The sequence below is a fragment of the Girardinichthys multiradiatus genome, chromosome 1 (assembly GCF_021462225.1).
Source record: "Girardinichthys multiradiatus isolate DD_20200921_A chromosome 1, DD_fGirMul_XY1, whole genome shotgun sequence".
Classification (NCBI taxonomy): domain Eukaryota; kingdom Metazoa; phylum Chordata; class Actinopteri; order Cyprinodontiformes; family Goodeidae; genus Girardinichthys; species Girardinichthys multiradiatus.
This window is the reverse complement of record NC_061794.1, coordinates 35,141,908-35,163,929: the sequence shown is the minus strand read 5'-3', so window position 1 is coordinate 35,163,929 and position 22,022 is coordinate 35,141,908. Positions and strand designations below refer to the sequence as shown.

Genomic DNA, 22,022 nt, shown 5'->3' with positions numbered 1-22,022 from the left:
GAAGTGCCAAAAATATATGAGAGAAAAAAGAGAAAATAAATACAGGATATAATCAGAAACTTTTCTGTCTTCCTGAGTATAAAACGTTAAGAGATTAATAGTTTCACATCTACAGACGGAGCACCAGACACTTCCTGATATTTATTTCTTTGTTTTTATTTAATTTGTTGCAAGTGGAACTAATACATAGTCCTCCAATGTTGCCACCCAGACTTATTTCCACGTAAGGAATCAGCGTTTCCATGGTGACAGGACAATGTGTAAAAACAGTCTGTCCAGCCCACAGTTTGGTCTGCCAACAAATGGCGATCAGTGGACAAGAAGTTTATTACGTCAATGGAGAAAAATGTTTCTGACATGAGAAGGTCTTGCCCTTTACTGAAGAGCAGTCTGACAAGAAAGAGAGAGAAGGGGAAGACAGGCAGTAAATGGCCCAAGACCGGGACTAGAACACAGGACAACCGCTTTGAGGACCATACCCTCTGCACATGGTGCACCTGCTCTACCAACTGAGCCACCCAGCACCTCGAACATACCATATCGTCACCTTCCTAAAGTAATGGCCGAAGTCATGTTTTCATGTTTTTCAGGTAACATAAAAAGCCTCACAAAATATATATTATATTTAATAATTTCATCCAAAAAGTCAATGACAACAGATGAGTGTTGACATAGCCATTTCTTATGGTCCTGTTTATTAAGCTACATATCTTTCTCAATTAGACCATATAATGTGGAAAATTAAAAGAAAAACAGTTGACGATGTAATCACAACCACAGGTTCTGGAGCTCTTCCACTCTTTGCTAAATGCTAGCTTCATGAATGCAGCTATTTTGTGGACAAAAATGCTGACTGACAGACAGAATTAAAATACAAAATATCTATGCAATATTTAATACCTAGCCTATATATTTAATACCTATATTGTGGTAATCCTTATTACTTACCAATGAGCTCTGAATTATGGAAATAGCTTCAGTGGCTGAGTAGATTTTAGTTTTTCCTGAAGCAGTCGCCATTTTAAAAAGCCTATAAGTCACACTCTTGACATAGGCCATTATACAACAGACATGGTATTGCATCATGACCTCCTCAACTGAGGATTTAGACATTTTCACAAGTCATTTTTGACAAAAAATTACCTAGGCCACTATTTTAGGAAGGTGACAATATTCTGCTTTACTTCTATTTTTGAATAAGTAAAGGCAGATAACTCATTTGTTTATGAAATTGCTACTACTTAATTGTTTATTATGAAAAAAAAACATGATTAGAGGACAAAATAGCAGAAAAATTTGTTTGTATGTTTGGAAAAAGCAAAAAGGCTGAGCCCTTTTTCTCAGCCTGAAATGTTTAAGGATCACTACCTTAACATAAAACTGGAAAACCGAAGAGGTATTCCTTAAATCTCTGCATGCACACTGCCTCCTTACCGATGCCAGCTTGTCGAAACGGGCAAAGAGTTCGTTGAGTGTCATGACCAGCTCCTGGGCTGTGCACTGGGAAGCCAGGCTGGTGAAACCCTCGATATCTGCAAACAGAATACTGAAGCACAGGAAAGACAAAGAAAAGCAGAGTTAAAACAGTCAAACCATGATAATAAATGACACAACAACTTTAGGCTGTGACTACAACTGTAGTTTGTTTCAGCAGGATCGCTGACCTTGGCAGAGGCATGAAGTCTGACCTTAAAGTCAGCTCAAGGACTTCTGTGTGACTGTAATGTGTGTGTGTGAGTGTGTGTGTGCACTGTGTGTGCTCAGGGCTGTAATTGAATGTGTGCTGAAGCTCTCCATCTTTGGGGATTATCTTATCTTGGCTGTGGGTGATTAAGTATTCCCTCTCTAGTGTTAATTAGCCTCCACTCTGCCAAACCACTCTACCCTCCTCTGACGCTGTGAGCGCACGGGCATATGTGTTAGCGTGTGTGACAAGTGACAGCCTCGGTTAAAATTTGGAGAAAATGTAGTCTTACAGTTTTTTTGGAACAAACAAATAAATCTTAGAATGATTTTTCGGTTTTAACGTGACAATTATAAATGGTTCCTGCTAAGCTCATGTAAATTATTACTTTTAACAGAAATAAAACAGGCTGGCCCACCTGACATTGTCGTGTTTCTGGATGTAGATCTTATGAAACATCATGTCTTCCTTCTTGGCATTGATGTCAGCCTTCATCTCCATGGCAACATGCCTTGGCAACACTGAAAGCAACAGACGTTCCTGGAAAACACACACACACACACACACACACACGCAGATTGTATCATTCACAACATCACTGTCTGAATGACAATACACGCTTCTGAGCGCTCTCATGTGTTCGAAATGCCTTCTAAATTACAAAGCGATTTCAATTTCACATAATTTAAGCAGAGCTCCTTTACTTAAAAGGCCTAAAAAAAAAAGATTTTAATTTGTCTCCTTATAGTCTGATACAGCACAGTATCACCTGATTTTCCTGTATATAAAGAAAACCAGTGGACCCAGGATGTCCACCAGAGTGGATTTAAATTGTAAAAAGCTATTTTGTAGGTGGCTGGCTTATGCATTAAGGGTTTGACACTGAAGACGTTTTAAACTGCAGAAAACATTCAAGAAGAAAATTTACCAGAACATGACAGAGGTTTTGGCACAAAAAAATAATTTCTATTTTTCATGAACAAATTGAAGTGACAAAGTTTGCACATTTTTTACAACCTGGCTGCTTTGTTCATGTTTGAAGTTAAGAGGTAAATTTTTTGACTTGCACATCTTATAAAATTGTAATTTTCCAGAGATTTGAATTTTGTTTTGGTTGTTTAAATACTGTATAAATCAGATAACACTGGATATTTTTATGAATTCACAATAGGCATTGTGTGGCCACCAGTATCATAGTATACCAATACTTTAAAAAGTCAGGGTTTCAAAAGCGCAAAAAGTTTCCATGAAATTTACAATTTAAAGTCCCTTTTTATGGGATGCACAGAAAAATGCTGGAATAACTGTAGTTGCTACAGGTCTATAGACCTGTGTCCTGCAACTTTTAGATGTGTCCTTGGTCCAACAACCCTGAATCAAATGGCTGAATTACCTCCTCAGTATGCAGTCAAGTTCTCCAGGGTCCTGCTAGTTACTTAATTTTTTTAATCAGGTGTGTTGAAGCAGAGACACACATTAAATTTGCATTAAATTTGCAGGACACTGGCTCTGTGCTATAGAGTAACCCCTCATTCATACAGACTCCTCCATCCATGTGTTTGCCCTCCATCACAAATAGAAAATCTGTCATCCATCTGGGATGGTGATTGAGTCTATTTTTGTCGGATGGTGGAGCACACACACTTAAATGTCAATGGGGGTAAAATTTACGAACGGCGGTGTAGTTGTCGGATGCATGAACGGATCCTAAACACAGAACACATCCTTTGTGAATTGCCACATGGCACAATTTGCCATGGATGACGAAGCAGACATGAAATGCAGTCAATGAAAGAGCCATTCCCTCAGTCACTGTGCATTGCTGGTCAGCTGGCTGAAAGAAGATTAAAACACTTTGCCTTCCCTTATATAAAGACAAATTCAGCTGTATTTTTACATTCACAAAACAAACCTGGACAGTTTGAAATGAAAACTGAAACAGGATCAATAATCTCAGTTATTAAGAAACCGATGTTCGAAAACCACAGTTTGCAAGTTTCTGGCAGCAGGTCCATCAAGCAACTATCTGCAGACTATATCCAAGCAGACAGCCTGACTTATTAACCTGCTAATGTCAACTTGTTATACCGCCAGTGTTACTCTATAAGAGTAGGAATGACCTGTCCAACAGGCACATGGAAACTACTATTAAGTTTGGAGGGTGTTTCTTCAACATTTTTGCTTAAATTTATGCATCAAAATGAAAGTAAAAATAAATACATCTTCTAGATTACGTTTAAACTGCAATAATGAATATTTTATATTATTTTAGCTGCTGTTAGGAATAACTGCAGATTTTGTAATTCAAACAAAAGGAACCTAGAGGTAAAAATGGTGTACATTTTTGTTTAAATTTAATATAAATATAGGGGAGAACACATGTCACAGTGGTAGAGTGGGAGCCTGATATGGAGAAGTTATTAGTGCTTGACCCAGCTGTCTGGAGTTCATCTCCCAACCTCTTTCCTGCATTTCTTAAGCTTTTCTCTCTCTGCATCTTTCCTGCTAGAAAGCTGCAAATAGATCTTAAAAAAAGACAAAAAAATAAGATAAACCTTGGGATTTCTACTAGTGCTGATAATTTCACCCCTTTGCCATTTTGAATCTTTGCAGTTTTTTTATTTAGTAAATGACTTTCTCTACAGCGGGACATTTCATACCAACCGTGAATCAATTCAAATCAAACCTCATAGACTTTGTAACTGCCTGGTGAATTTTTTGTACCAAAGTTCAGTATATCCTATAGTTCACTTATGCCTCTCTAAATCACATTTAGGCCACTCTTAAAAATAAAAAACCTTAATATTCTTTAAAAAAACGATTACTCCAAAAGTGCATCTATGGCTCATCCAGGACATCACAAAATAACCCAGAACAACATCTAAAGTACTGCAGATGTCTCTAGTTTCAGTTAAGGTCAGTGTTCATGATTGGGAGAGAAAGACCATTCATGGGAGAGCTCTGAGGTGAAAACCTCAAAGATCAGATCTTACATGCTCAAAAAATCCCCATTCTGGTTGAATGAAAATGTTCCTTCAGCGAGGAGTGGGACAAAATTCCTCCACAGTAATCTAAAACACTCACTGCTGAATTATACACACACTTGGTGGATGCTGCTGCTGCCAAAGTATGGCACAACCACCAAATATAAGGGGCTAATTACTTTTTAACAAACAGCCGGGTTCCTTCTGATAACTATTTTCCTTTCACAAATGAAATCGGTATTTGAAAACTGCCTTTTGTATTTACTGAAGTTATCTTGGTCCGTTATTAAAATTGTGTGAAAAATAACCAAAAACAGAAGGAATCTGTATGGGGGCAAATACTTTTTGTGAAACCTGTATATGCGCTATATAAGATATATTAATCCATTTTTTATAAATGGTGAAAAAGAATAGGTTCAAATGTTTTCAGTCTTTTTGGAGCTATATAAGCATCCCCTTTTTCACTGAGATTATCCTCGCAGAAGACCTGAGTCCAGAGGGCAGAGACATCCTTTTGTTTTTGTATAGTGTGTATTTTTTATTTTACAGAAACATAGCTACATGGGTCAATCACTGTCAGCCCTGATGGATTTTAGATGATTTAGGGCTAAGTATCAGAGTAGGAAGATGACCTGTCTCTTGGCCACCTGTGGCCCAAGTTGTATTACAGTGAAGGTCGACATATACAACCCTTCTTCCTCAAAAGGACTTCCTCATGCCATGTTGTTTGTAGTTCAATAACCCACAGTGAGTGACATTGCCATCTCTCTTGACTCTGGATCTTTAAAAACTTGTTTTATTTTTTACATAAATATAACATGTCTTAGCTTGCACACCTTACATCGTTGACTCTCAGAGCAGTGAACCAAATGCTTCTATTCAACCAGCAACCTTCTCAAATGGCCAGCTTCATGTGGTGGTTTCAAGAAGGAAAAACCTCATTTTGCAACTCTAACCACGTTTTGGCCAGTTGATCACACTGTGTCACAAATACGCTTCATCTCACAAACTTAGAGGAGCAACACATGTGACACAGTTTTGTTCTTAAGCCTACTGAGAAAGAAACTGTTTTTTATTTGCAGATGCATACCAACGCGGAGCAATGGCACCAGAAATTCTGTCGGTAGTGTGGCAAAGTATAGTTTGTGTGAAATCTTTGAAAGGAACGAAGTAGAAGAGGACCATGACAGAAATGCTGGGACGCTCCATCTACATGATGCGATGCATTTGATGACCACAAGGGCCACCACCGTCTACTGTGGTTTACCGAGAATTTATACAAAACAATTCTGTCTATCTTTGTTATGTTTGCTATTTTCCTCTGAATGTGGAAGCTGACTCAGAACTGCCCTATAGTGGCTACAATGCCTAACAACGATACAAACTTGGGCGCTGCACTGGTCGCATAGGTGGTTAAGCGCGTGACCCATGTACGGAGACCTCAATCCTTGATGCTGTCCCGGGATCAAATTATCCCCCGCTCTATTATCCCACTCTTTCCACACCATTTCCTGTCAACCTACTGTCAAAAAGAATACTTTGAAAAAATAATAAAGGCCACTGGAGCCTAAAAATAACTTTTAAAAAAAACAATGCTAACTTAATAAACACACTAAAAGCATGAGAGCAGTGACGCTTGACAATGTTAGCAACGGGCGGACCTATTTACATGCAAGACGGGAGCATAAATGGGCCTTAAATGCTATGTTACATTGAGCCCCTTTTCCATTCTTTAAAATGGGGAAAAAACAGAGAACATGCCATTCAAGTAAAGCTAAATTGTAAATTTGTTAACCTTCATAAGTTAGTAAGTGGCTACAATAAATAGATTCTCACCTAAACCTCCCTGTATCTATAGTCAGAGCAATAACAACAAACTTAAAATAACCAGAACAGCGACAAACAAGGTTGAATGAGGATCAAAATTAGTCAAAACACCACAAACAATTAGGAGGATGGTATGGAGGGTAAAAAACAATCCAGAGTGACATCTTGATGTCACCAACTTCTCATAATGTGATCAACTTCTCATAACAACTAAAAATCCAATGTGTCTCTATAGAGTTGTACCTGCTGCTGATTCTCCCTCTGCAGGTGAAGCCTGGCCTGGATGTACCCTCTGGTCTCCTGAAAGGCTTGTCTCTGAGAAACCTCTGCCGGGTAGTGGGTACAGATGCCAATGATGTTGGTGCACAGGAAGATGAGGACATTAGCACTCACCTGGAGAGAGTACAGGAGGTTAGATCTACATTAGTAGAGTATTTTGCAGGTTCTCTATTCACAATGTGTTATTTATTGCTTCCAGTAATATATATTTTAAATATTAGGAATGTTACCTTTGAAAGAAGCCTAATGTTGGTTCGTTTTGTCTTGGTTTCTACAGCTAATTTACAACATCAAGTTATTAAAATGCTTTAAGTTATTTATGAGCTGACAACCTCAAGATTCCAGTATTAATTCAATCAATCTCCCTAAAAAAATCGGTGATAGATTATTGGTAGAAGCTCTGCAGAACCAAACCATGCTAAGAGAGGTGGTTAAAGCTGTCTTCAGTCTGCTCAGGAAGTCAGCAGTCACATTCTGTAAGATCCAATTATGATTTGATCAAATGTAATCAGGCATATCTGTCAGCCTGTGTAGCCAGCAATAACTGTTAAAATGGGTTAACTAATTATGGTGCCCTTTAGTTTGTTTGATCATCATGACATTTATCCTTCTTATTAACCAAATATATCATTAGAAAAAGCATTTACGCTTCTCTCCTTGCTGTGCCAATTAAACATTAAATTAGAATAGAATAGAAATATCCCTAATTATCCCACAGTGGGGAAATTCAGGTATTATATCACAGTTGATTGCAGTTTAAGACAGAAATGACAAAAATACATAATATTCATGACAATAAAGCTGGTGAAATGGTTGGAAAGATTAGAATACTCAGAAGATGGGTCGAATATGTTTTTTTTTCCCAGCAAAATACCAAATACAGCCAAGTGTTCTCACACTGCTTGTATCAGCTTGAAAGCTAAATCTCACACTTCTTTGTAGCCAAAACAATGTTTGAGCTCATGTAAGGAGGAATTTTTTATTACAAAGTATGCACAAACCCTTAGGATTGCATTTTTTCCATTTTTTGTCTGAACAGTTTTCATCAAAAAAAAAAGAAGGAAAAAGCCCACCACATTCCTTAAGATCTGCATACAGATGGAGTCTGTGGAGTCTGGATTTCCGTTCACACACATGCAAATGAATGCGGAAGAACAATACAGTACAAATAAAATTGTACAAAAATCTATTTAAAGTCTTCTGTGTACTTTTTTCATTGCTTTATTATGATCTAAACCAGAACACTAAAATAACTAAAATAACACCATAATAGATAAAACTCAGTCAAATTGAATGAAGAGCATCTGTGAACAACAATTTTTAAGTATTGCCACAGATTCTCAGTTGGATTTAGAACTGGACTTTGAATGGGTCATTATAACACATAGATATTCTTAGCTCTAAACCATTCCCTTCTAGCTTCCACTGTGTGTTTAGATTTGTTTTCCTTCTTCACCCCATTCTCATGTCTTTTGCAGCTTCCAACAGGTTTTCTTGCTGGATTACCCTCTAGTAAGCTCCATCCATCTTCTATGGAACTCTGACAAGCTTCTCTGTTTCACCGGAAAAAACAAATTCCCAGAGCATGATGCTGCCTCCACCATGTGTCATTGTACGTTCAGCCATAAGGGGATCAAAACAAACATTTAAGACAGTGTTAGTTTTGATCCCCTTATAGCAATTTCCATGTAGGCCAAAAAAATGTATTTTGGACTTATCTGACCAGAGCAGGTTTTCCTATGTTCACCTTTTCCCTTGGATGGTTTGTAGCCAACTTTAAACATGACAGTCTTCTTTTCTTGCCACTCTTCCATAATGGCTCGATTTGTGGAGTGCACAACTAAGTTGTCCTGTTAACAGATTCTCTCACTTGAGCCATGGATCTCTGCAGCTCCACCAGACTTAACATGGGCTTCTTGGTTGCTTCTTTGATTAATTCTCTTCTTAATACAGCTTGTTAGTTTAAGTGGGCGGCCATGTCTTGGTGGTTCTGCAGTTGTGCCCTACTGTTTACATCTTCAGATGATGGATTAACAGAGGTCTAAGTGATGTTCGAAACTTGTCATATTGTTTTATAATCTAACCCTGCTTTAAATGTGTCCACTACTTTCTCTGACTGTTCTGCTGTGTTTCTTGGTCTAATGAGGCTGTTTGTTGTTTAACGTTCTTCAATAAACCTCTGAAGGCCTCCCAGAACAGCTGTGTTTATACTGAAATTAAATTACACAGCTGGACTCTACCAATTAGATGACTTCTGAAGGCCACTGGCTGCAAATATTTTTTAGGGCTATCAGATTTAAAGGTGCATGCATCAGTTTTTTGGCTTTTATTTGTAGAATTATTTATTTTATAAAACAATGATCATTTTCCTTCCGCTCTACATTATGCACTGATCAATTACATTAAATCCCAAAAAATAACATTAGTTTGTCATTGTAATGTAAAACAACAAAAAACAAGTTTGAGAGATATGAATATTTTTGCAAGACACTGCATATTAAAAAGCTACATATGATTAGTACAAGATGAGTGCAACATCTTTCACATACAAAACCTTTTTGTACAAATCTTTTTTAACTCAAACACACATCATGTAAAGTACTTTATTATATACTCCTCTCCTTATCTGTGTAATTCCTTTCAACTCACATGCAGGAATATTTACAACCTCCTGCACTTGTATCTCTTGTGTTTATGGCTCACACACACAATTCTTTGAGTGGAAACGGAGCCTGATTGTGGGCTCTGGTCCACTAAGCACATACTCATTTTTATAAGAAGCTTCCATGCTGCAGTCTGTTCAGAAGCGTCCGTGGTTTTTTATGTGATAATAACCTCCAGCATACAATAAAAACCATCAGTTTGCATCGTGGGAATAGCTGCCGACCCCACAAAGGGCCACTTCCTTTACAAGATGAGCTCTTGTTTCCACGCTCTACGTGACGCTCCTCACTGCAGAGGCCACATGTGGCCACTCAGAGAGGCTGAGAGTGCAGCAGAGGGATACAGCCTGAATTAAACTCTAACAGGAGTAAAGACAAGGCTGTTAACTGTCAGGAGCTATGCTGTTTCACCCTGTAGACTCCCTTTTTGACTCTGTGCTTATACTTTGCCTAGCAGCTCCTGTAGGTTAAATGTATCACAATGACATCTACTGGGTGAAAAGGGGAAAACACAAAGGTACACTCACTACAATGGCCGTTTACATTCTTGGATATCAGTCCATATAGCTAAAGCAATCTACAAAGCTTAAGCTTACTTTGTAGATTGTCAGACTATTCTGTAACTAACTGTAGTAATTGATGGTTTATCACCTATAGGCCAGAACATCAAGGTCAGCTTTTTTATTTGTTTTGTTATTTTGCTGTAAAATGTTATTTAGTGAACATAAAATCTACCCTACCAAAACCAAGCTTGCATGTGGACATGCCTTTGATGACATCACAAAAGGCATAGCCGATCAGAGGTATTTGGATTTTTCTTGCTTTGTCCTCTTTAGTCTCATATTTAATCTATTTCCTCTATTAAAGGTGTTGACGTCTCTACTGTTCAGCATCAGTAGAATGTTTGGGTCATATGCAATAGCACTGCATGGATTTAAAATAAATTTATTAAATAATAGATCTCAATAACAAAACACATCGGAGCAGTTTGTGAAGAGGACCAATGCAGAAGATCTTCAGCGATCATTTCAAGCCAAGTTCTTATAAAAAGTCCAAACTGCTGCATCACCCACTACTTCCTCTGAAAATAATCCGCATGCACAGATTTCTGCTGAGCCCAATCCTAGATAGCCCCACCATGCATCCATATGCATCACAGCCTATTCCACCTGCATCATTCCAGTCAAGACCAGAGGGAAGAAAGAAGGAAGAAAAAAATCCTATTGGTATATATATATTTGTCTCTAATTGCAAAGACGATATTTTTATGAGGAAGACAAAATTACAGTGAGTGTAACATTACTCCTTAAATTTACCATGTTACAACCACATACTAAATGTATTTTTCTGAGAATGTAGGTGACAAACACAAAATGGTAAATCATTGTGACAAAAAGGGACAATTGTAAATGGTTTTCAAAATTTTTTACAAACAAAATTCTGAAAAGTGCGATGCGCATTTATATTCACCCGTTTGCTCTGATACGGCAACCCAAACAATTGCTTTCAGATGTAAATAAAGTCCATCTGTGTTTTGTTTTATTCTCACTCCTACAGGCCATGTAGAGGATACAGCAAACATGTGGAAGAAGGTTCCTGGTCAGATGAGACCAAACTGGAACTTATTTATGATAGAAAACTAACACTCCAACATCCAGAACATGTTACATGGTGGTGGCAGCATCATGCTGTGGGGCTGTTTCTCTTCAGCAAAGACCACCATGTTGGTCTGACATGATCGGAATATAAATAGAACTAAATACGTAAAAACTTTGCATAAGAGTTAAACGTGGGAAAAGTTAAGTCAGCCAGGTCACATCACAGAAGGATGTCATTAAGTTTTATGGAATAAAACATGTTAAATATCATTCTGTTCCTGAATTAAAATACTTTTTTTGCACAACCTATAACAACATCTTAAGTATGACTCAGATCACTAAACCCACTTTGGAAAAAAATCTCTTAACAAAGTGTCTATTCTTCTTCAGTCTGTTCTTCTACTCTGTTCCTGTTTGAGCTGTATTCTCTTCCACAGACATTTTTGAGGGAAAGAAGAAAGGTAAACAAAAAAGATAAAGATGTTAAACCAAATAACAAATGCTAAAGGAGGTTTGGATGTAAACAGTGGTGCAAGAAACGTCTGAGAATAGCGGCAGTGTAGAACAGAAACAAAAATAGAAACAGATGGGTAATGCAGAAACCAGTTTACTAAGAAAGTAAACAAAAAGTGGATTGTAAAAAAATAGAAACTGCAACATAACGGACAAAGCCGATAAAACTGAAGAACGACAGCTGTCGAGGGTAGGAAGGAAACAAGTGGTATGAACAGAAGCGGGATGAGGAAGGAAAAACACAATGTAAGGATGACAAGGGTAGGAAGAGTGTTAGAGAGAGGGGCGGGGGCAGGGGGAGCAGGGCAGATATGGGCCACAGGGACATTAGGCAGATGGCTCAGAGCATTCAGCACTGTTTACTTTACTCTTACTGTTCAAGCAAAAACAGCAACGACATTAAGTGAAACCTGCAGCACTGCGGCTGCTCCCAGGTGGTTGTTTGTACCTGTGGACAGTCAAGTGGAGACTTGTAAGTGCAGAAATTTTTGTATTATTTCCACATGCAAAATATGGCAGCAATACTAAAAATACATCAGCATAGATTCACACGACGTTGGTGTCACAGCCTGTACAAGAGCTCAGAGCCTCAAAGTAATTGCTTGCTTTTCTTAAGAGGGCATGGACGAGTGGGTTTACAGAGCACACAGTCATGTCCTGTGTTTATGCAGTAGCACTCCACCTCTTCAGGAGCTCTGCCTGGCAGCGCTTACCTTCTACCTGCGGAAATCTGGCCAGCACACCTGCTCACTTCCTCCGCGCTCAACAACACACTCATTAATCTTGACTCCTGTCCACCTTTCTTTCGCACCATTAAAATCTTTCCTCTGTCCAGTACGTTATCTACTTAAAGCGCGTAATCACTTTGTGAGCATGAGAACAAATCGTGTATCAATTTTTTATGCAATAAAAGCAGTTGTCATTTCACCCAAGGGTGACACGGGTGGTAGCAACCAACCGGCTGGTCTGTGGAGAGGCCCTAATCCCTGGATATCAAAATGGCCTTACGTAAGAGCTGCTCTGAACTCCACAAGACAGGGGAAGCAGCAGTAATACTGGCTATTCTGCAGCATAGATTAAAGTGCATTTTGTCACAAAAAGCCCCAAACAGCTTAGAGAGGATATGCTGGCTTTATCAATAAATGATCTACATGGCTGTCTAGATGCATCGCACAATCAATAACCCAGCTCTTTTCATAACGAGTACTGTACAGCTGCTGCACGCACAAACAAACCAACAAACACAGTGTGTGTGGTGGTGGTGGCGAGCGTTTCTGTTATCATCAAATTATATTTATCACTTCTAAACGTAATAAACAGGGTGGTATGGCTTATGGCCATACCACCCTGTTTATGACCACGCCTCCCTCCCATAGACTGCTGGAGATAGACACCAGCTTCCCCGCAACCCACTATGGAATAAGCGATATAGAAAATGACTTACTGACTTCCAAACATTTTTTATGTTTTATTTTGCAAATGTTTTTTCCTAAAATCTGCTTTCTGTTTGTCCTTTTTGGTTCTAATTTTTGAATCAGCACATTTTTATTTGTGATTACCCCACTCTCTATGTAACTGTCCCCCATTGCTCAGATTGTTTGTAATTCCAGTTTACATTAATAAAACTCATTTGAACTCCCGTTCCTGCCTGCATTTTGGTCTTTCCACTACGGGCTCCTCCATTTTAGCAGGTTTTTTCACAGAACTGCCATGCAAAAGTATTTTCTCCCTTCTTGTCTTTTTGTTTTTTTGTCACACCTTCAGAACATCAAACAGATTTTAATATCGGTAAATTTTCAAGCATAAACAGCTTTTTTAAGATCAATCAAAAGTACCTTAATCCCATTTAATTCTAGACTTTGACTAGGCCACTCCAAAATAGTGGTGGACTTGCTAGTGTGCTTCGGATCACTGTCCTGCTGCATAACCCGGGTGAGCTTGAGTTTAACATCAGAAACTGATGGCCAGACATTTCCCATCAGGATTTTCTGGCAAAGAGCAGAATTCATGGTTCAAACAATTATGACTAAGTTCTGAAGCAGTGAAGCAGCTCCAGAACATCACAATACCACCACCATATTTGACCTTAGGTAAGATAATGTTTATTTGAAGTGCTCATAGTTTAACAGCAGATGTAATGACCAAACACCTTCCAAAAAATTGTAGTTTTGTCTGGACAATTCATTGAATATTTTCCTAAAAGTCTTGGAGATTTTTTTTTTTTGACAAATGATGGACAGGCAATTAAGCTTCCTTTGGTCAGCACCAGTTTTGTCCTTTGAACTCTTTCATAGCTGCCATTTGTGTCAAACCTCTTTCTTTGTTTTCTTTTTAAAAAATTTTTTGTGGCAGTAGTGACCTTTATTTTTTTATTTTTTATTTTTATTTTTAATGTAAGCAGTGTTGAGAGAAGGGGAAGACATGTAGTACAGGCCTCTGGGGTCAGTCCTCAAACCCGAGACAGCTGGGTCGAGAACTGAGGCCTCTGTATATGGGTCGCACGCTCTACAGCTACTCCACATGCTCCATTCTCCATTTGTGACCAGGTTGGTTTGCGTAGCTTGTTAAGATAATCTTTGGAAATCGTTTCTGTTTTAACTAAGGTTATGACTGAAATAAAAATTTGTTTGATAATATGAAAACAAATAAATGTGACAAAAAAGGCAAAAACAGAAAAGACATGTAAGGGGGCAAATACTTTTCCTAGTGTTGTAAGTATGTAAAAAGAAAATAAAAGCGGAAAAAAATAAAGCTTGACAGCCAGGTATTTGGGCAGTTTCTCACAATAATATTCAAATAATCACCATAGTCGTGACTGATTGTTGCTAAACTGAGACAGGAAGCACATAGGAATTCCCATTCCTATGAATTTTAACTCCAGTTTAATAGGGATGACAAAGTCTCACCACAATCCACTCTCTGGAGACCGGTTCAAAATCCCTTGTGAATTCAATTAATAGATTCGCGTTTGCCAGACCTCAGAATTAGAAAAACTGCTTCCTTCATTTGTGTCTTGCATAGATTTTTTGTTGTTATGTTCAGTAACCCAACACCCTCATCACCTTCTACGCCCTAATCTGTCCACGCAAAACGAAAATATCAGATCAGTGCAATCAGGTGAGACTGACAGAGAGCTAATGGAATATTCCAAATGTATATTTATAATTTTTCTCCCCCATTTGTGATGAGTATAACACAGCGGTCATATGTTTCAGCAGGAAGTGAACAATCCTGACAGTAAGTCTATAAACATGGACTTTTAAGGCCATCCGGCCCATTTTCAAACCGGGGAAGCAAGTGGGAGAGCTGGGACGAATGAAATGTTTAGCTCTTTCTAAGTAGGCAAAAAAAACTAAACTAATGTGCTGCATCAGGATGCAATTATTTAGCGCAGCTACAATCAATGTTTTCACACCAGGAATGGGTCACAGTCACAGAAAGAGTGAAAACACACCACTATTTTCCATGACTCCGATACTATCATCAGAACTATTGAGTGGTTTCTGCCTTAGTATTTCTCCTTACTTAGTTTTGCTTCTATAAGGCAGCATTTAAAAAAATATATTCAAACATAAGGCAAAATTAAGAATGATTAGATGCTAACTAAAGATGTACTGATCAGAACGTTATGTCCCCAATACTGATCTGATTCATTTAAGGTTAGGTATTTATCCATTCCTGTACTACATTAAAATGAATCCCAGGAATTTGCTGAAAACTTTTAAAACATTGAATACACCCCTCACAGTCTGAACCTTAAAACGACCCTCTGACTGAAAGCAGGATGTGAATGATTGTTGGTGATGTTGACCCAGTTTTATACCAATTTTCATCTAAAACAACACAATATCAAACCAATATTCATAGGCAACCCAACAGGTGTCAGAATGGAAAAAAAGGGGTCAAAGGAATCTGTTATCTTAGTTCAGGAAACACTGTGCAGGGATTTGGAAGCTGTTCCTTAGTATAGTTAATATTCTGCCTTGAGAACACAAAATGCATCTGTCAAACTTTTCCATTCCTTGTGCTTTACCAGAAAAAAGATAAAGAAAAAGAAACGTCCATATCAATTTCCACTGTTTGCTGGAAGTAAATCTCAAAAAAAGGATGGCCCCTTGAAGTCTGAATTTCAGATGAAAAGACAGTAGGTTTTTCGCAAATGCCAAACCCAAAATCCAATATGGCTGCTGTGAGTATAAACGTTGATCGAAAATAAATGGGAAATCCTTAAAAGCCACATTAGAGGACAGCAATAAAATTGTTTTATTCTATTTTTTTCCCCTCAAGTTTCACATTCAGCTTGCCCAGAGATGGTGGATAAACATTATTCTTTAAAATAAAATGTGGCACATCTACAGGAAGCATGCCTTATAATAGGAGTGAAACTGAAAACTAAAACCCCATAAGAAAGATGGAAGAAACAAATACTGCAATAAATAAGCAAAACAATTATTAGCCTTAAACTATGCCAATAATGCCAATACATCGTCAGTATTCCTGGTCAAAGATCACATTTGGAATCCAGCAGACATTACAGGCATCTTAGGTACGACAAACACAGACATGGCGATGAAACTATTATACTGATGCTACTAAAGCTCCTGCTTCATTTGTTTACATGAGTTTCTTTCCGCGCTAGGTATTGCTTGGTGTTGGTCTCAAACTGACACCCACAGAGGCTGAATTATCAGAGATGCCAGTCCAGCTTTCACTTAGCAACTCTTACCCACATTCCTCAGTGTACTTCCAAAGACCCAGAGTCCCCTCCTTAGGTTCAGGGAGGATGGCGCGAAAGGAGCGACTGCTGAAGAGAGAGAGGCGGACGTTGTAGAGGCAGTTAAAACCAAAACAGTCAGATTGGCCTGTGTTCTTTTACAACTACTTTGTATTCTAGTTCTGTTTCATCAACAAATAAAATGTTAAACTGATAGACATAAACTGAACAAATCCCCTTTTCTATTTCAGCCATTTGAAAGAATAAATTCAGGAGTCAAGGTGTGCAAATGTCACGGACAACTTTGAACATAATGACGCCTTTCAACTTTCACAAAATTGTTGTGTGTATTCATTTTGCTTGTCAATATGTGCATCTATTCAGTAAATCCATTTATTAGATCATCACCAAACTGCAACCAATGCAACTCCTGCATGCAACAAATACAGTAAGTTAAAATCAGTAGTATGATTATTTCATTTTGAGCAAAGTGATTTTTATAGCAAACACATAAACGCACACACACATACATGTTATTTTGAATCAAAAACATATTTTAGCAGCTATAGTTCAATAGTTCATAAAGCTTACATAAACTCACTGAGATTATTGGAAATGCAGTTTATGTAAGCCTAGCAGCAACCTGTCATTGGTTTGTATTGTTCTGTATACTGTCTTGATTGAGAGCACTTTTTAAAAGTGCTATCAGTTGGGTTATTTTCTTTATTATATTTTGGGTATTTTAAGCACAATTTGTAAGCAGATATTGAGTTGTTTTGGTGTGAGGTCCTGATTGATTATTAGTAGTCAGCATATTAGCTGCAGAGTATTAGCTCTCTTGATTTTCTTCAGTCAAAGAATTGCTTTAAGAACATAGATACTAATCTAAACTTGCTTATATTTACAGTCAGAACAATAATGAAAAAGTTTCAAAGGAGTGGAAGTGGCACAAGAACCGTGTTCCAACCTGGTTTTGACCTGCATCCCGGTTCATCAGGATGTAAGTAGACAAGAGTAACAATGACTGTTCATACTCTTTTTTCAAATGAGGAGAATTCAGAGTGAAAAGTTAATCTAAAAACATTCTATCTTTAGATATTTTTGTCCTAGGACAGATTGTGTTCTGACCGGAAAAGTAGTGCAAATAAAAAAATATTCCATTTCTGAAGGCTGCAGTTCTGTATCTCACTGTTAGACAACTGATAGAGAACTGAAGCAAGGAGAACCATCTTGGAGCAAGCAAGTACGCATTACAAGAATTTACTTTAAGGGTTTTCTGCACATCTTTACAATGGCCGTTGTATAGAGATCCACTGATCCGATATTAATATCTTCATTGGTCCCGATACTGAAGAAAATTCTAGATCGAGTATCGTGGCAATGAGCTCGATCCATAGGGGCAGATCTATGCAGCATTTATATAAATGCTGCGTACTGTGAGAGACGTCATGTGCTAGCAACACGCATGTGCTAGCCGCACAGAGGCTCACGTTGTTTTCAAAATGAAAAGAGTGAAAGGATCAGTCATCTAGAACTTTTCACACTACCTCAGCCAAGACATTCAGCGGCTACGTGCAGTGAATGTTCCAAGAGGTGGTACTAAAACCTGAAGTTACAACACAACCAACTTAATCAAGCATCTCCAGAGATTTCACCCTAAAGAGCACAATGAGTTCATTTAACAGAATAAACAAAAAGGAGACGGCATGAAAAGTTGCTACCTAATGGTGTGCAGGCAACAACAATCACTGAAAGCTTACTGAACTTTATTGTCATGGATGGGAAGCAACTCTCAATTGTTCTGGATCAGGGATTCCGGCTGCTAATTAATCGTCTGCAGCCACACTACAAAATGGTAAGCCGAAAATAATTGTCACGAATGACCAGAAAGTTTAGGTAGAGCCTGAACTTCCTGGTGAAGTGTGAAAACAAGTATTAAAAGAGATAAAAGATATCAAAACAAGAAGTTTCATGACAGACATCTGGAGCTCAGATGTTTGCATTGTGTCACTTTCACTTTTAACAGCACACTGGCTGGATGAGAGCTTCGTGCCACACAGTGCAATATTAAATGCGACAAACCTTCGTGGGTCAAACACCAGTGAAGTGATAGGAAATGTTTGACAAGTGGCAAATTCAATTGAGCAAATCCATGTAAATTTGAGGGACAACACTAGCAACATGAGAAAGGCGATAGATAACATAGGGGTGCGTAGTGTCGGCTGCGATGCACATAATGCAACTAGTAGTCAACGAGGGACTTCTGTCACAGTGTGCTGTGAGTGATACAGTTGCATGTGCGACACAGATTGTCGGATACTTTAAACATTCTCCAGTGGCATAATCACGGCTGCAAGATATCCAGTTCGAGATGAACAAGCAACCAAAATGCCTGCAGCAGGACATCAAAACCAGGTGGAATAGCACTTACTACATGGTAGAGTCTGACTGAAGCGACAGAAGCGAGCACTGTCTGCTTATTTTGCTGACCATGAGCTGCCCTCAATACCCACAGTGGGTCTTGCTTGAGAAAATAATGATCTGTCTTGAACCATTTGAGCAGTTTACAAGGAAGGTGAGCACAGCCACAGTCTTCTCTGATGATGTTGTCCCAGGGATCAACGTTCTCAAACATCTCCTATCAAAGGAAACTAAGGCTGACTTTGGAATTAAAACCATGAAAAAGACCCCCTTAGCAGCTGTACACATGAGCTTTAGGACCATGGAAGATGACCCTCCATATGCACTTTCTACACAATGTGATTTTTTTATTTTATTCCAAGTATTAATTTGTTGAGGGCTGCATGGTGGCGCAGTTGGTAGCACTGTTGCCTTGCAGCAAGAAGGTCCTGGGTTAAATTCCCAGCCTGGGGTCTTTCTGCATGGAGTTTTGCATGTTCTCCCCATGCATGCGTGGGTTCTCACCGGGTACTCCGGCTTCCTCCCACAGTCCAAAGACATGCCTGTTAGGTTAATTGGTAACACTAAATTGCCCTTAGGTGTATGAATGAGTGTGTGCATGGTTGTTTGTGTGTTGCCCTGCGATGGACTGGTGACCTGTCCAGGGTGACCCCGCCCATAGACTGCTGGAGATAGGCACCAGCTGCCCTGCGACCCACTATGGAATAAGCGGTAGAAAATGACTGACTGACTATTAATTTGTTGATTCTATAACTGAACCCAATGTATTTTATTTTTTTCTGATTTTGCACCACTGCAGACTTTGCAAAGCGTGGGAAAGATGCACTAGCTAAGGAACTGGAGGACGGCTTGATGATGGAGCATCCAAGGCTCTGGAGCCGCCAGGACAGGCCGTCCGAGTGGAAGCAGCAGCAGTTCCAAGCGGAACAAAAGCAGCAGCTTCATGAAAGAATTTGACGAAATCCAGGGGAAACGTGATGAAGATCCTGGTACAGTGAGCAGTTTAAGCACTGGTGTACACTTCCATGGATATTTTACAGAGTTGCTTTTATAATGGATGAACTTAATGTTCAAACATAATCCAACCAAGCATTTACTTTTTTTGGCAAAGAAATGACTCTGAGAATATTTTTGTTGTTTTAAGACCACTGAAAGAGGACTATCTGCAATTGTCTACAACAGCTTTGTAAATAAAACAAACTGGAACACCTGAGAAACAAATTGCAGTGCAGCCAGATGACACAACATAAGAGTCAATCCTGTAGATTGGCACCTTGAGAGCGTACTTCAATTATTTCCATCTATTTTATTTCATTAATTTTTCCTGTGAATTTGTACTCACTTTCACTTTTAGTCTTTCTCACAGGGGATATGTGTGTTTGGTGCCAAGCAGTTGCTGGTTTGTGTACTCAGAGTGAGCGTAATGTCTATACACAGCTTGCCCTTATCTAAAATGACCAGAACCCCAGCCACAGATAAAGAGTCAAACCCCTCCTTCTCTTCCTGTTCCCCTAACTCAGCCGGGCGGTCTTTGCACCATCTGTCTGGAGCTGGGCGTCAGCTGACCCTGATGCCGCACTGACAGATATTTGTGTTTCACGGTGCATAAAGCACCATCAAAGTAGCAGAATAGAAAAAATATTTTAGAGACCAACCACCTGTGGAGCAAATCTGTGATGAACAGTAGAGGAAGGTTTCTCAGGAAACTAGTTTCCAGGATGTTTCCAAGACATCATAAATCTCTGTGACAGAAGCTATTCTTAGTCTGCCTTGTTCTTATTTTCCAAATTTTGTCAAAGTTGTAACAAATATGAAGAAGTGTAATTTAAACAGAGAGAGAACCATTCTGTATTGTCTGGTTAATCGCACTGGTTCTACCTGGCCTTACTTTATATTCCAATGACACATTTTAACTATTGTAACAATGCTGGTCCTGCTGTTTTTTTAAACAAACAACATAATCACATTTTAAATGCTAATGCAGGCAGTCTGTGTTTCAGTACACAATATAAAAGACATGATGAATCAGAAAGCAAGAGTCTTTGTCGATCAAAACGCTATAGTTCAGCAACATTTCAAAATGGTCTAGCCCATACAGGGGAGGTCTAGTTCTAGTGATAAAACAATATTTTCTCATACATTTTGTGGCAGTGGTATACAACTACAGACCTTAGGGAACGTTATTCTACAAGTTTTAGACATTTTCACCATTGACATTTTCACCATTGATTTAAACTCAGTGGCTTAAAATGGCTCATTTATGCACTACAGGGAATTTAATTATCTGAATCAGAAGTGCAGGAAACTTCTAAAACTACGACTGTGGCCTCCATGGACAAGAGTTGGAGTAGACATGTCCTCAAGTCAGTTTTCCTAAATCCAAGTCAAGTCTTAGATTTTTGAGGATCAATTTTCTAATCAAGCAAACTGAAAATAAACATTCTCCCATCTGATTTATGCAGTCTAGTCTGCCTAAAACACTTAACCAAATTAATATTTAACATTTAAAGACCGAGTTGTTTTGAAAACGACTAAAATATAATATTCACCCCACTAAACATATAAATGCCTTTATTTTTAAAGACAAATAGTACAAATCGGTTAACATCTGCTAGTGAGTATAAACTTTTAATAGCCCATAGTCCACAGATGTCCTTGAATAACAAATCTAATACAGGAAAATATGTGCATCTCTATCAGAGCTGTGGTCTTTGGCTTGTATACTGTAAATGCTATCTGATGGTAGCATGAAGTAAAAAAAGTATAATGTATAGGCTTGTTGTAACTTCTTTTAATGGCACATACTCTCCAGAAACATTACAGAGAACCTATACATGCCGTACATAACATTACTCTGACATTTGCATGTAGTACAGTGAGTCAGAGGGGACAGCATTAATCATTTGGTTTAACAAGCTGCAGTTACTGACTTAACCCTGGATTACATTAGATTAAAAGTTTTACTGGGACTTTAGTCTCAGACTTTAATTCCAAGTCGAGTCTCAATTCTTTAGAGCTTGAGGCGAAGTCAAGTTAGAAGTCTTTGTGGCTTTTGTGCAAATCCAGTCAAAGCAGCGGACTCGAGTCCCCATTTCTGAGTTGGAGACCACCACGGGGCTTCCAAAGCAAAACCAGGACTGGTTTCTTAATTGGTTTCTTTAAACACAGATTTAGTTTTCCACAACCAAGGAGTGAGGTCAGTGCCACGTCATTACGTCAGTATAAACATCTCTTCCGGTATCTTTTTTTTCCCCTCCATGTTGTAATTTGATTATCTGTGCAGGACCACTGAACAGGATGACAACATCACAGTATTTGTCTCCTAATCCCTGCATGTAG

The 22,022-nt window shown here is 38.6% G+C and overlaps 1 protein-coding gene and 1 long non-coding RNA gene across 3 annotated transcripts in view; one reads left to right on the top strand and one right to left on the bottom strand.

The window, feature by feature from the left end:
- Window positions 1–22,022, bottom strand: part of LOC124870631 (adenylate cyclase type 6-like) — a 59,591-nt gene that overhangs the window by 18,556 nt on the left and 19,013 nt on the right. The window contains exons 4-6 of one of the 2 annotated variants that reach the window (XM_047369450.1): window positions 6,739–6,888; window positions 2,103–2,224; window positions 1,435–1,546 (exon numbers count right to left, since the gene is read on the bottom strand). In XM_047369450.1, coding sequence (XP_047225406.1) covers window positions 1,435–1,546; window positions 2,103–2,224; window positions 6,739–6,888 — 384 coding nt within the window. The remainder of the gene's footprint in view (window positions 1–1,434; window positions 1,547–2,102; window positions 2,225–6,738; window positions 6,889–22,022) is intronic. The other variant, XM_047369458.1, reaches the window with a different exon arrangement.
- LOC124870646 lies at window positions 10–7,935 on the top strand. Its single transcript, XR_007038849.1, has 3 exons — window positions 10–590; window positions 6,763–6,906; window positions 7,814–7,935. It is a non-coding gene; the product is annotated as an uncharacterized LOC124870646 (long non-coding RNA).